The 13,607-nt window shown below is 46.5% G+C and overlaps 1 protein-coding gene across 1 annotated transcript in view; it reads left to right on the top strand.

Annotated features, from left to right (window-relative positions):
* The window catches only part of HK2 (hexokinase 2), a 59,066-nt gene that overhangs the window by 28,318 nt on the left and 17,141 nt on the right, over window positions 1–13,607 (top strand). The window contains exons 3-7 of the mRNA XM_058550838.1: window positions 4,940–5,088; window positions 10,425–10,544; window positions 11,165–11,260; window positions 12,084–12,183; window positions 12,465–12,648. Of these exons, the coding sequence (XP_058406821.1) occupies window positions 4,940–5,088; window positions 10,425–10,544; window positions 11,165–11,260; window positions 12,084–12,183; window positions 12,465–12,648 (649 nt within the window). The remainder of the gene's footprint in view (window positions 1–4,939; window positions 5,089–10,424; window positions 10,545–11,164; window positions 11,261–12,083; window positions 12,184–12,464; window positions 12,649–13,607) is intronic.

The raw sequence follows: 13,607 nt of genomic DNA, 5'->3' as shown, positions 1-13,607 counted from the left end.
TCCTGGATTCAGAGCTGGGTAACCCTCAGCTTCCAGGAACCAGAGCCATGAGAGGTGTGGGTGTGGTGCAGTGGGACAAGCACGGGCTTTGGGGTCAGTTCACACCTGGTAGTCGTTTATCCCTGCATGACCTTAACCACATGACTCAATTTCTGAACCGCAGTGTCACTTCCTCTGCCACCCAGGCCAGCTTGGAGGCTGCTGGTGACCTCTGGGTTTTATACTCTTGGCATTGTTAATGAAGAATTCATTGTTTGAGGATTTACAACGTTCCCATGAGCAGCCCCCTTGCTCACTGCAGTAGAAAACCTTACTAGAAAGCCAGACCTGGATTTGAATCTTGGTTTCAATTACTTGACCTGAACCTTGGTTTTCTCATCTGAAAAATTGGGACTATAATGCCCAACAGGGTTGCTGAGGATTATATTAATGAGATTATGTTTATAAACAAAGTGACCATCATTTAACAAATGTTAGTTTCTCTTCCATTAAAAATATCTACATGTTGGGCCTCTAATCAACTAAATCTTCCTCATGCCTGCCTCTGTCTTTCCATTGTTTTATTACCTCAATAATCTAGATGCGAGTGGGAAAGTCCAAACTGCTCTAGAGTCAAGAGAGATTAAGACAGGGTTCTGGGCTTCCTTTTTCAAAAAAGTCAGATAAGAAAATAGAAGATGAATTTGGTCTTTTAAACAAACCAATGGTGAAACTCTGCTTCCTTTATTTTAGCAGCAGTGGTGGCCACATTTAGGAGGGATTAGAGAGATTCAGGAAGGGTGGTGAACCAATGTAATTCTTCAGAATGTCTTGGGACAAAATGTAAAACCCAGAAACCATAAGTATTTTGACAACAGAAAAATTAACACTTCTGCATGGCAAAAATGCCATGAACAAAATTAAAAGACAAACATCCAACTAGAAGAAAATAATTGCAAACATACAACCAACGAAACTATTTTCCTTAATATACGAAGAGCTCTTTTAGGTTACTAAGAAAATAATGGATTTTTTTAAAAAAAGGCAAAAGACATGTATAGAAAAATAACAGAAAAAGAAATTCAAAAGACCGGTCAATAATTCCAAATGGCTAACCTCACACAAAAGAAAGAAACCAAGTTTAAAAAATGAGATACCACTTTGACCGAGAAGGCCGGCAAAGGTTAATTGCTACGTAGCATGGGACGCTGGGGAGAGCAAGACTCATCAGTTGGTTTATGTGGAAATTGGCAAGAATTTTTAGGAAGATAATTTGGCAATATCTTCCAAATTAAAAATACACTTCCTTAGAACCAGTGACTCAAACCCTTTTCTTGGAATGTGTTAGTTAACAGCCTCTTCTGTCTTGATAAAATAAGAACACCCAAGAAACACTAATAGTGGTTACTTTCAGGGAGTCGAGAAGAAAAGAGATGATTGCTTTTTATTTTTTCCACTTTCGTACTCTTTCATCTTTTAAAAATCAAATGTTTCTATTTTGTTATTTTTAAAAAGTTAGGGGGCTGGCCCAGTGGCGCAGCGGTTAAGTGCACATGCTCCGCTGCGGCGGCCCGGGGTTCGCCAGTTCGGATTCCGGGCGTGCACCAACGTACCGCTTGTCAAGCCATGCTGTCGCGGCGTCCCATATAAAGTAGAGGAAGATGGGCACAGATCTTAGCCCAGGGCCAATCATCCTCAGCTAAAAAGAGGAGGATTGGCATTGGATGTTAGCTCAGGGCTGATCTTCCTCACCAAAAAAAAACAAAGTTAAAATCGTTTTCCAGACATAACAGCATGCTTAACAATAAAAGAACCTTACCTCTGACCTGACAGTCTCATATATAAATCTCACAGTTGACACTCAAACATTTTGTTTAACAAATGAACCATCAATGAGCAAATGCAATATGAGATGTTTTCTTAATAGATCGCCTCAAATACCAACTATGATCATTTAACAGGATGATCTCTCTGGACCTTGCTGGGTCCTCTGCCACGTGGCTGTGTACTTTCTTAAGAAACTTGCTATTGGCATCTTTTCCTGCCCCAGAGCCTTGCTCCTGCCCATCCAGTCTGACTGTCCCAGGCCCACAGCGATCCTCCTTCACTCCCCATCACGCACTCTCTGCTCTGGGCTTCTGGAATGTCCCGGAAGGTTCACAGTGGAGGTAGGACTTGAGCCAGGAGTAGGAGTCAGGGTAGGTAGGGATTGGAGGGGCTGAGAAGAACTAGGAGAGGAGCTACATTATCAAACAAAGGAATAATAACAGTGATGACAGCGCCATTTATTGACGGCTCACTATGTCCCTCTATGTTCACATGTAACATGTTTTGTATTTCATGTAAGCCTCGCGACCCCTGGGAGAAGTCAGCATTATGAGCCCTGTTCTACAGGTGAGGTGACATGCCACACAGGTAGTGAAACAGCTGAGCTGGAATTCAAGACGAAGCCTGCCCACACATCTCTAAGGTCCAACCCTTAGCCGCTGTTCTCTGAGGGCCTATCATACATGGTGAGGAGGTGGGCATTAGGAGAGGGGCCCATCCACTGTGCCAATGGGTCACCTTGGGATTTAGCTCCAGAAGTCATAGCACTGGGCCTGCCTCAGATTTTGGACTCTGGAAGGAATATGGTCCTTGGCTGTGGTAGCTGTGATCATGTGTGTTGGTGGAGGGGGCTGCCGGGGAGAAGGGATGCAAAGGAATGTCTGTTCTGGCAGAGCCTGAAAAGAAAGCAAGAGTTGACATTCCTTCTTGGGAACAGAATTATCAGCAGTACTTTATTATGTGTGCTTTCATCAGAAAATGCTGCAAAACCACCATTCTTGATGAAACTGTGACCTTCCAGTGAATCCAGCTGGGCTGCCCTTGAATCATGACCAGCCAGGGGCAGCCTCGGCCGCCTCAAACTCTTGTGGCTGCCCATTCAGCAGATGGCACGTGTCCTGGGCTGATGCAGGCAGTTCGTCTGTGATTTTCCTTTTCGTTCCCCATGACAACCACCACATAGCTTTTCCTGCAATCTGACTGAGGTCCCACTACCAGGGGAGGCCCAGAACTGGAGTGCCTGGAAAAGTCGCCCATGGCCACGAGAGAGGCAGAATCACCCTAGACGGGGTTGAGGTTGCCCCAGCTATCTAACAACCGTAGCTGTTGGGGGCAGGGGGGCTCCAGTGCCAGGGAGGGAACGGAAAATTAGTACCCCTGAGGGGGAATGCTGAAGTCATTGGAGCAGATTCCAATGGCTTTTCTTGGACAGGTTTCTGCAGTCTCCCCCGGTGATGTTGATTTTACTTTTCAGTCCAAGAAGCATCCCTAACACTGGGCCTGGGAGACTCAAGTGTGGGCGTTGGGCAGTGTTTGCCGAGAGGCTGGATGGAAAGTTTCTAGTACTTATTGAGCGTGTCCTAAGTTCTTGGCACTGCTGGCTGCTTGAGGCCCACTGTCTCCTTTTCCCCTCATAACAACCACATGAGGTATGGCTTCCCTGTTTCATAGACGAGGCAGCTGAGGCTCAGAGGCTCAGGAACTTGCCAGGAACAAAAAGTGGCTGGAGTTCTGACATGGGTAATGTGGGCTTCAGAGCCAGTCTCCGTATATTGTTACCACCAGACTACGGTTGTGTGGAGGCAAGTTTCTGTGGAATCTAGGGTGGAGGATGTCCACCCCAAGTTGCCCCTCTGGACAGTAGAGGCTGTGGGTAGTGTCCTCAAGTTGCCGGTCAGATGTAGCTTTTCTTAGGGCCAAACAGTTATTGCTGCTGAAGGGACCTGGGCATGGAATAAACCCTCGTTGGTTCATTTAGTCAGAGCATTTCTCTGACCCTCCTAGCCATTCCGCCTTAGTTCAGTGGCAGTCTCCCATCTGGAAAGGGGCCCAGTGTTGACACACATGCCGATAAGTGAATCCTCCAGGGAATACCCTGTATCGTTTGAGAAGGTGTGTGGCAAGGCAGTGGAAGACTGGTAGAGCCATTACTGGTGGAGCCTTTACTAGTTGAGAAGGCTGCCGAGGGAGTGAGCCCACCTCCTCCCCCAGCACTTGCCTGCCCCGCCAGCCCCCAGCCCTAGCTCTGGCCTCTGCGCCTCTTCAGCACTTTCATTCTATGCCACACAATGGAGCATGTCCCTGCAGCCAGCTGTATTATTGTCTAGAATCTGGATGTTTCCTATCTGCACTGCTTGTTTCCTGGAGGGAAGGGACTGTGACTTCTTGGTGACACCTGAAGATCTTGACCCACTTGTGTCTGTGGAGTTTTCTTCTCCCTCGTCTGACCCAGCTCTGTGGCTTGTCTGAGTAGGACAGCTGAGTGGCCTGACTCTTGTCTTACATACTCTTGGGTTAGCATTCTCTCACATTTGGATAAGCCTGGGTTCTTTTTGGGGGGCACCTGCTTGGCTTATTTGCTAGGCCTCTTAAATTATACCCATTTGGACCCCATTCCACTCCATCACATGACCCTCTCATCCTGCCATGGGACATTGCCATCACGGTTTGCAAACATTAAGAAGTAAATTGTATGGGCATCACAATGTGGCAGAAGGCCCAGGGGCTGACAGGCCTGTAGCAGTTTGAAAGGTGTCCTGGGGGCACGAAGAAGAAAACTGAGGTGTAGACTCCTGGCTCAGGGCTTGATGGCCCCGTAAGCACGATGGGGACTTGGCTGAAAGCCCTTGGGAAGTACTCAGCTCTCGTGAGGGGCTGGGCACCCCATCATTGGATGTGAAACTGTCTCATTGTTTATGTGACTTCTAAAAGTAGTATAAAAGCGCTTGGCTTTAAGAAAAAGAATCAGATGATACATAAATGTGTGTGGGAAAAGGTAAGACCCGCTGGCCACCCTGTCACCCAGAGACAACCAGTGTTTATGGAGGGACTCATGGGTTTTAAGTCTTGGTCTCTGTGAAGCAGTTTGATCTTGTCTTTCCCAAACTAATAGTGGCCCTTCCTCTCTCTGCAGAACACGGAGAGTTCCTGGCTCTGGACCTTGGAGGGACCAACTTCCGTGTGCTTCGGGTCAGAGTAACAGACAATGGGCTCCAGAAGGTTGAGATGGAGAACCAGATCTACGCCATCCCCGAGGACATCATGCAAGGCAGTGGCACCCAGGTATGACCCTTCTCTCAGGGTGGCCACTGGGGCTCTGGGCCCCACAGGAGCAGGATGCTGCTCCTTCTCTGTGGTCTAGAGGGAGGCTCGGATTTCTTGGCCTTTCTTTGCAGGTTGATCCACTCCCCATGCCTGGAGGCTAAATGGGGGGCCCTCCAACAGGAGAGGTGCACATGGGCCGGAGAGCAAGGAGTGTGTGTGTGAGAACCGGGGTCTGGATGTGCTATAGTAGGAGGTGTTTTGATTTGCCATCTCTTTTGAGGTCTGCTTACATGTGCTGGTTATTGAGGAAAGCCTGCTGTCAGGAGGCTGGGCCCACACTCCTGGACACCTGTGTTTGTTAGTGGTGCCTTTGAGTGGTGAGTCACGATTGTGGTTTGACACCACCACCTGCCACTGTGGTCATTCTGCAGGCCTCTTTGACTCACAGTTGTTACCACAGCATTGCATGCAAATGGAACCTGCCCCTGTGCCTTTATTTGCTTTCTCTCTTCTTGACCGTCTGAAACAGAAGAGGTTTTGCACATGGGGATGGGAGCCTGTTGAGAAAATACCAAAATCCAGCTTTGGGGTGTCTGTCCCTTTTGGCACTGCAATGGGCATGATGTGCTTCCACATTGGCCTCAAATCATGCTTAGTCATCCCTATATCTCCCTGGCTTCTAGAGCTGTGTTTTATACTCAGCAACTACACAATAAAAGGAGTGGATAGGGAAAAAATGTGAAATCCAAGTGAGAGTCCTCTCAGTAATAGTCAGAAAAAAATGAGCAAGGCTGGAACTGCCATCGCGATAGTCTCCAAACCTGTATTGAGCATCTGCTATGCATTGGGCACTGATCTTTGCTGGGAATCAAAGTCCTGGTCCTTCGCGTCCGGGGCTTAAAGCCCAGCCGGACCAACAGGACATACATACCCCCCACAGAAAGTAATAAATGTTGTGTTGAGGCAGATAGCGACCATCAGGAGGAGGAACTGACGTGATGACCTCATGTATGTCAGGCTCAGCAAAAGCACTTTGTATGGATTTCCTCATTTTATCCTCACATTAAGAAGCTGGGTGCTCCTGTTATCTCCACATTATAGGTGTGGAATTGGGCTTTGAATGATTGAGTGACTTGGCCTTAGATCACAGGGGTGGGAGGGGCCAGAGGCAAGACACAGAGCCAGATTGACGTGATTAGATCCTGTGTTTGCAAACTCTAGGGGGCTCCATCCACTTTGTAGGCCGTGTGGTGTGGTCCACATGTGTGGTGTTTCCTGGAATTGGGCAACATGGTGGTCCTGGGTCCTGACTACTTGCTCCTGCTTCCAGAGAAGCAGGCACTCCCTGAAGGGGCTGGTGCTCATGCAGACATGAAATCTTGTGGAGGAGCCCCTCCGGGGGCTCTCCCTCTCAAGAGTTCCCCCAGGAGAGCCCTCCTGCAGGTGGGGCACTCACTGCCACCACACCACAGGTCCAGCCATTATTCTCTGCTCTTGGTTGTCCAGGGAAGCTGGTAGCCCCTTTCACCTGCTCTACAAAAACCTTCCTTGGGATGTTCTTTCTGCTTCTTCTTCAGCTGCTCTCAGCCCATGGATAGGAATCACTGAAGACATTCTGGGATACTAACACAGCAATAGGGATCACTCTTGGCTTGAGTGCTGCCTATTCCTCCTGTATTTTATGTCCAGCATGTTCGCAATAAAAGAGTGAATGGAAGATAAACAAATGCATGGATAAGGAGAACAGATTAGTGGTTACAGAGGGGAAGAGGGTAGAGGGGGTGGGCGAAAGGGGTAAAGGGGCACATATGTATGATGACAGATAGAAAATAGACTATTGGTGGTGAGCATGATGCAGTCTATACAGAAACTGATATATGATAATGTACACCTGAAATTACACAATGTTGTAAACCAATATGACCTGAATAAAATAATTTTTTAAAAAATGGAGAAAACGAAATGCAAGTAAGATGCTCTTCCAACGTGGGCACCTCGTGGGCCTTGGGCTTGGAAGAGGTGGAGCCTTCACACTCCTGGTGCACCGTTCTTTACACCACACCAGGCCACCTTCTGGGAAAGGAATTTCGGACCATGGGTAGAACGTGTGGGGGAGATATTTTTAGACCCTTTAAATGTCTTTGGGGGCAGCCCTGAGGATCAACCTGCTTTCCTTGTTTTAATGTTGTGGTTGGACAAGGGAGACTGAGTCCCTGGGACTGTGGGATTTTAGCTCTATTGAGGTTGTCACATAGCTTCAGTGTACATAAACAAAATGTTTTAGTCCAAATTAAAAAAAAAAATCAAGGGCAGCCCCTTGGCGTGGTGGTTGGGTTCACTGTGCTCCACTTTAATGGCCTGGGTTCACCTGGCTTCGGATCCCAGGCACAGACCCAGACCACTTGTCAGCCATGCTGTGGCAGCGGCCCACATACAAAATAGAGGAAGATTGGCACAGATGTTAGCTCAGGGCGAATCTTTCTCAAGCAAAAAAATAGAAAGATTGACAATAGATGTTAGCTCAGGGAGAATCTTCCTCAACAACAAGAAAAATCTGTGAGACCCACCTGGAAGAAACTACAAAACTATTGTGATGTTAAAAAGGTTTCAAATAAATGGAAAAATGCTATATAAAAATGAAACATTAAAAAACTGGAAAAAATATAGGCATTTATTTCACCCTAAGGAAGAGAAAGAATACTATATGCGTAAAAGCAGCAGAAAACAATTGGTAAAAGATTAGAAGGAAATTCATAGTGGCTTTTTTAGTGGTGGAATTACTGGTGTTTTTTCCCCATATATATTTGATCTTAGGTATCAATATGTTAATTGTAAGAAAACAAATAGATTTTAAAAATAAAATTTAGTTAAAACAGAGACCAAATCACCAAACCCAACACTTGCAAAGCTTTCTGAAGATCTGTGAACCTGGCAGTGTCTCCCTGGATGAAATCTGTCTTCTAGCACATGAACTTCACTTAAGAGCAGTGAATTACAAATTGTAATAGCAGCCACTTAAGATTTGTAAAGTGCATCTTGTGGGAAGGGGAGTGAGCAGATTTTCACCAGTAAGGAAAAGGAAACCTGTCTAACTTCATAAAACGGTGCCCTTTGAGCCTCTTTATGGCAGGAAGGTGTTAGCTCTTTCTCCCAGTATCTTATCCTTAGATCATCAGCTAACAGAAGAGGAGATAGTCTTCCAATTAAGGAAGCAGATGGTCTCCTCTTCCCCACTTTAAAAAAGGTGTAAGTTCTTCTAACCCAGCACTGTCCAATAGAACTCTCCACAATGGCGGAACTGTTCTTTGTTTGCCCTCTGCAATATGGTAGCCGCTAGCTACCTGTGGCATCGAGCACTTGAAATGTGGCTAATGTGACTGAGGAAGTGACTTTTTAATTTTTTAAAATTCCAATTAATTGAAATAGCCACAGAAGGCTAGTGGCTACCGTATTGGGCAATACATTATTTAATGCCTCTTCACTGCCTCCCTTTTTTTTCTGCCTCCTGTTGGCAGCGCTATTGGAAAGGGAGCAGTGATCAGGACTGGGTGAGGGGAAACCATTTTGCTTTCCCCCCTTCTAAAGCTTCCCTTCCCCCCATCTCTGATGTTTGGCCTTATCTCTTTGCACAGCTTCTGCAACTTCCTTTTTTTGGATAAAAACTGTTTGTACTAACAAAAATGTACAACCCAAAATTTCACAATGTTAGAAACCATTAAAACATCAATTTAAAAAAAACAAAAACAAAACAACTGTTTGTACTAAACATCATTTTGACTAGAGTACCAGGAAGAAGGTGCTGGGAATTTGTTTTGACCATACCGTAAATTTTGTCTCTGATCAAATTCCCAACAGAAAAACAGAATTTGCTGAATATCTGTCTAGAAACCCTATTTCATATTAAAATGCTTGACCTCTGCTCAAGGGAGTTGGCACTTGTGTATTGGTGGTCTTTTAGTGAGAGAGTCTGGTCCTTGCCCAGCCTTGGCTCTTGAGAATGTTTTGGTTTGGAGAGCGAGAGTTTCAGCATCAGCTGAGGTTAATTGTGCACATGATCAGACAGAGGGCCAGGACCGAGGCAGGAGGTTCAGTTGGAGCTGGCCACGTTCTTGATGGGGGTGGCCTGGATCCCTCCCAATGAACATACCCCAGACATCTGGGGAGCCAGTGGGCCTTTCAGCCTACCCTGCCACATCCAACCTCTCAGTTCCTTTGTAAATGCAAGTACTTTTTGTGGTTTAGTGGAGTGGTTCTCAAACCACTGCTTCTGGATCACCTGGAGGCCCCCACTCCCACAGTTTCAGAGTCAACAGGTTTGGTCTGGGGCTCTAGAATTTGCATTTATAACATGATGATAGTGATGCTGCTAGTTCAGGACCACACTTTGGGAACCCAAAAGTTTTAGTGGAATCTTCCTTGCTTCTGCCTGGAGAGGAAAAGGAATGTGGTTCTCCTCTATCTCCCTTGGCTTTTAGATTTTGCCATCTGGTCAACCTGGCCCTTGTACTCTGCTCACTCTTTGGCCTCTGCTTACTTTTTGCACCAGAATGGCCCTGGCCTCAGCCTCTAAGCATCTGGAGGGATCACCACCTTCTCTTTGAGGATGTTGAGTGGGCAAGAAGGAAGCCATGGGGCTGTGGGCTTTGGGACTGATTGAAAGCCTGGATGAGTGTGACTACAGCTTTTCCTTAGGCTTAGGGTTTTTCTTAGGAGCTGCAGGTCCTGCTTAGCATGGTCACAGTTGTGAGGCTGCCCATCCACAAAACCCTATTTATTCTTCAGTGCTCTTCTTGGACTCACTGGGTGTTGCATTTTGAAATTAGAAAACAAAGATAACTTCTTTGAATTGTTTTTCAGTTAAACAAAGACATTAGTTTTCCAGAATGGAGGAAAAATATAAAAGTTACTTATTTTTGTTGAATTCATTCATAGAGTGCCAACAGAGAATGTCCCACCCACTTCCCCAATCACAAGAGGCAGGAATGCTAAAATACTTCTTGGCAGTAAGATGGGCTGCCCTTTCTGGTAAGATAATCAGCTGTGCATTCATGTCAAAGGATGTTCTGTTCCCAGGGCATGCGATGACTTTCTGATTAGCTTTGGCTATGATTATCCCTGCCTCATGGTGTTATTTTGACAGCGGTTGGATAAATGGTTTAAGTGGAAGACAGTATTTAATAAGCACTAACTGATGTTAAGCCCTTATATGTATTGATTCATATAAACCTTTGGTAACTCTGAGGGCAGGAAAGTTATCACCCCCATGTTATAGATGAGCAAATTAAGACTTCAGATGCTCTTAATCTCTATGCATTCTGCCTCCCTGCTCACCTTCCTGTGTTATGTATCCTTAGCTGTTTGACCACATTGCCGGATGCCTGGCCAACTTCATGGATAAGCTACAAATCAAAGACAAGAAGCTCCCCTTGGGTTTTACCTTCTCATTCCCCTGCATCCAAACAAAACTAGACGAGGTAAGATGAGTTCTTCAGACACTTTCGTTACTTCATTCTTTGGGCTGGGAGGACTGGAAAGAACTCTGAACCACCTGCTACTGTGGTGTTGGAGGCAGCCCTGATGGACTGCATGGACGATGTTTGAGTACTGAGAGTTCTGTCCTTCTGGGTGAGTGTATGTCAGCGTAGGGGGAGGTGAGGAAGTACCAGAGAAGGGGGATCTTTATCACCCTCCCCTCAAAGGATGATGTGCAACCCCACATACATTGCATGTTATCCAGGAATGAGAAATTAGTTAGGAACTCCTTTGATCTAAGTGTTATGATAATGATCCTTGGAGAAAAGATGCCTGGGGAGTTAATGATGTGAGTATACAAATAGCTTATTTTGGCAGTTCTATAGCCTGCTCTTTCCACTTCTTGGGGATAGTAAATCATGAAGGAATCATTCATTGAATCTCCTTTCTTGGTCTTTGACAGGCCCAAATTTTTCCTTCCTAGGCTCCTCAAGAAACAGTACACAAGTTCAATCATGACTTGAGTTTATCCCCATGGCAGAGGTCTCCTAATGATGATTGTATGTGGAATGTGGTCTGAGTTTTGTGAGGAATTCATGTTCATTCCTTGGTCCTTTTCCAGAGTTACTTGGTCTCGTGGACCAAGGGGTTCAAGTCCAGGGGTGTGGAAGGGAGAGACGTGGTCACTCTGATCCGGAAGGCCATCCAGAGGAGAGGGGTGAGTGGGGGCAGCAGGGATGGGAAGACGGGAGCCTGAGGTCTGGAGGCTCTTTACATTCTTTTGGGTCCAATCTGAAGTCTTTCCCTGACTGTCCTCAAATCAGCACAAGAATCTTTCGTGGTTCTTAAGGAGAGGTTTTCTTTTCTTTTTCTCTGCTAGGTTTACCCAATAATCTTTATTTTTTATTTTTTTCTAGCTTTATTGAGATATAATTGACATACAGCACTGTATAAGTTTAAGGTGTGCTGCGTAATGACTTGACATACATATATTTTGAAATGATTACCACATCACTAATCTTATATATGATCAGATACCTTTGGGGTCTTCAGATAGCATGGTGGATAAATAATCTTAGACTTGGTACAAGCAAAACCCTTTAGTTCTTAACCTGAAGAAGACTTGAATATCATTTTCAAGTAGGAAAGTTGGCATTAGAGTGGAAAGGGGCAGAGAGAGGACAAGACCTTCTGGGAGGGAAGGAGGGAGAAAGAGAGAAAGACAAGAAGAAGAAAGAGAAGGAGAAGACAATGATGACAAGACAGGCTCTTAGTGCAGTGATGGCTGTGAACTAGACTACAGAAACTGGTGTTAGGAAAGCCCTCCATGATGAGGACAAGCAGGTTAGGGAGTGACATGCACTGTTAGACTAGATCTGGACCTGATTTCCAGCTCTAACCTTCTTTGGCTTTGAGTAGGGTTAGTAAGGGGGCAGCCCAGTTGCACTTGAGCTGTGTGTCTGGCTGCTCTTTCTCTCCACCTTTACATCTGTAACCTTTCTGTGATGGTGAAGGTCAGAGTCCCCCTTTTGTCCCCACAGGACTTTGATATTGATATTGTGGCCATGGTGAATGACACAGTTGCGACCATGATGACCTGTGGTTATGATGACCAGAACTGCGAGATTGGTCTCATTGTGGGTGCGTGAACACTGGCAGTGAGGGCCAGTGCTGGCCAATGGATGCGGGTGTGGGCTGCAAAGGGAGGAGAGCGGTCCACGGCCTGGAAGTTCCTTTGTACTTCATATTGGAAGATAATGATGGGTTCGCTTTGGAGAGCTGAGCCAGGACTTGTAGAGTTGGGGGTGGTAGTGGACTGGACCATGTTGAGATACCCTGACACCACAGTGGAATAAGAAGGAGATGTGGGTTGGGGAGAGGACAGCATAGGTGGGCACTGAGCAGTTTCTTGTCTTGCCCAGGAATGGGCAGCAATGCCTGCTACATGGAAGAGATGCGCCACATCGACATGGTGGAGGGCGACGAGGGGCGAATGTGTATCAACATGGAGTGGGGGGCCTTTGGGGATGATGGCACGCTCGACGACATCCGCACCGAGTTTGACAAGGAGATCGACATGGGCTCCCTGAACCCCGGGCAGCAACTGTGAGCAGGCCTCCCCGTGTGCGGTGGGCTTGGAGGGTGGGCTCAGGAACTGAGGTGGGGGCTGCGCAGGGCTGGGGAGCAGTTCTCATTTTTGCTTTGCAGTCTTATATCCCTGAAAGGTTGCCAAGGCACCCACTGGTTATGGGAATGTTGTGCTTATTACTACACACATTGTGACTATAAGTTGCTGAGAGGGCTTTTAAAAATTAGAGCAAGTGGGCAAACCAGATTATAGGTAATCATTTGGCTCTACCCTTTAGAACAGTCATTTTAGAAGGTCATATTCGAGTCTAAGTGTGTAGCCCTGATCTTGCTTTCTACCTTCAATTTGTAAGTTGTCCATAGAAACAGTTTGTGAGCCACATAAGAAAAGTCGTGTTGAGATGGCCAAGATTAGGGCCTCTGAAAGCTTCTTTTGTCCCTCCCACCGCTGTCATTGCCCAGACCATGAGGCTCTGAAGGTTGGCTCCTGATTCCTGTCTGAGGCTCTGACTCAGACCTCTGGTAGAGCCGCCTGTGAGCCAGGCTGGACCCCACGGAGCCCCAGGGCCTCCTGCCCTAGCTGTAGGCAGACCCAAGGCCTGTGGAAAAGTTGGCCACCTTCCCTGGACCTGTGGCCCAGCCAGGGTCCTGGGGTGGACTGGAGGAGGGGCTCCAACGTTTCGGACCCTGAATGTTATACTCTTCAGCCTGGCCGGGCTTGGTTGTTAGTTACTTTTAACTTTACAAAACATTCTTTCACTCTCACAAACATTTGCCTAATGTCTCTATTAAAGATCTTGAAACACGGATTGCTGCAAGCTCTGAAGGCAATTGCAAAATGTTTTGAGCAATTCAGGCCCTCTCTGGTCTTCTCTTTGCTGTGGCTTGTTGCAGAAAGCTTCTAGCACAGATCTCTGCTTGGAGAGGAAAATCCAACCCTATAAACCAGCTCCATGGTGGGGAGCCTTTTGCTTTAC

This window comes from Diceros bicornis, chromosome 12 (assembly GCF_020826845.1).
Source record: "Diceros bicornis minor isolate mBicDic1 chromosome 12, mDicBic1.mat.cur, whole genome shotgun sequence".
NCBI classification, from domain to species: domain Eukaryota; kingdom Metazoa; phylum Chordata; class Mammalia; order Perissodactyla; family Rhinocerotidae; genus Diceros; species Diceros bicornis.
Note: the sequence above shows the minus strand (reverse complement) of the source record. Positions and strands in the feature narration are given on the sequence as shown.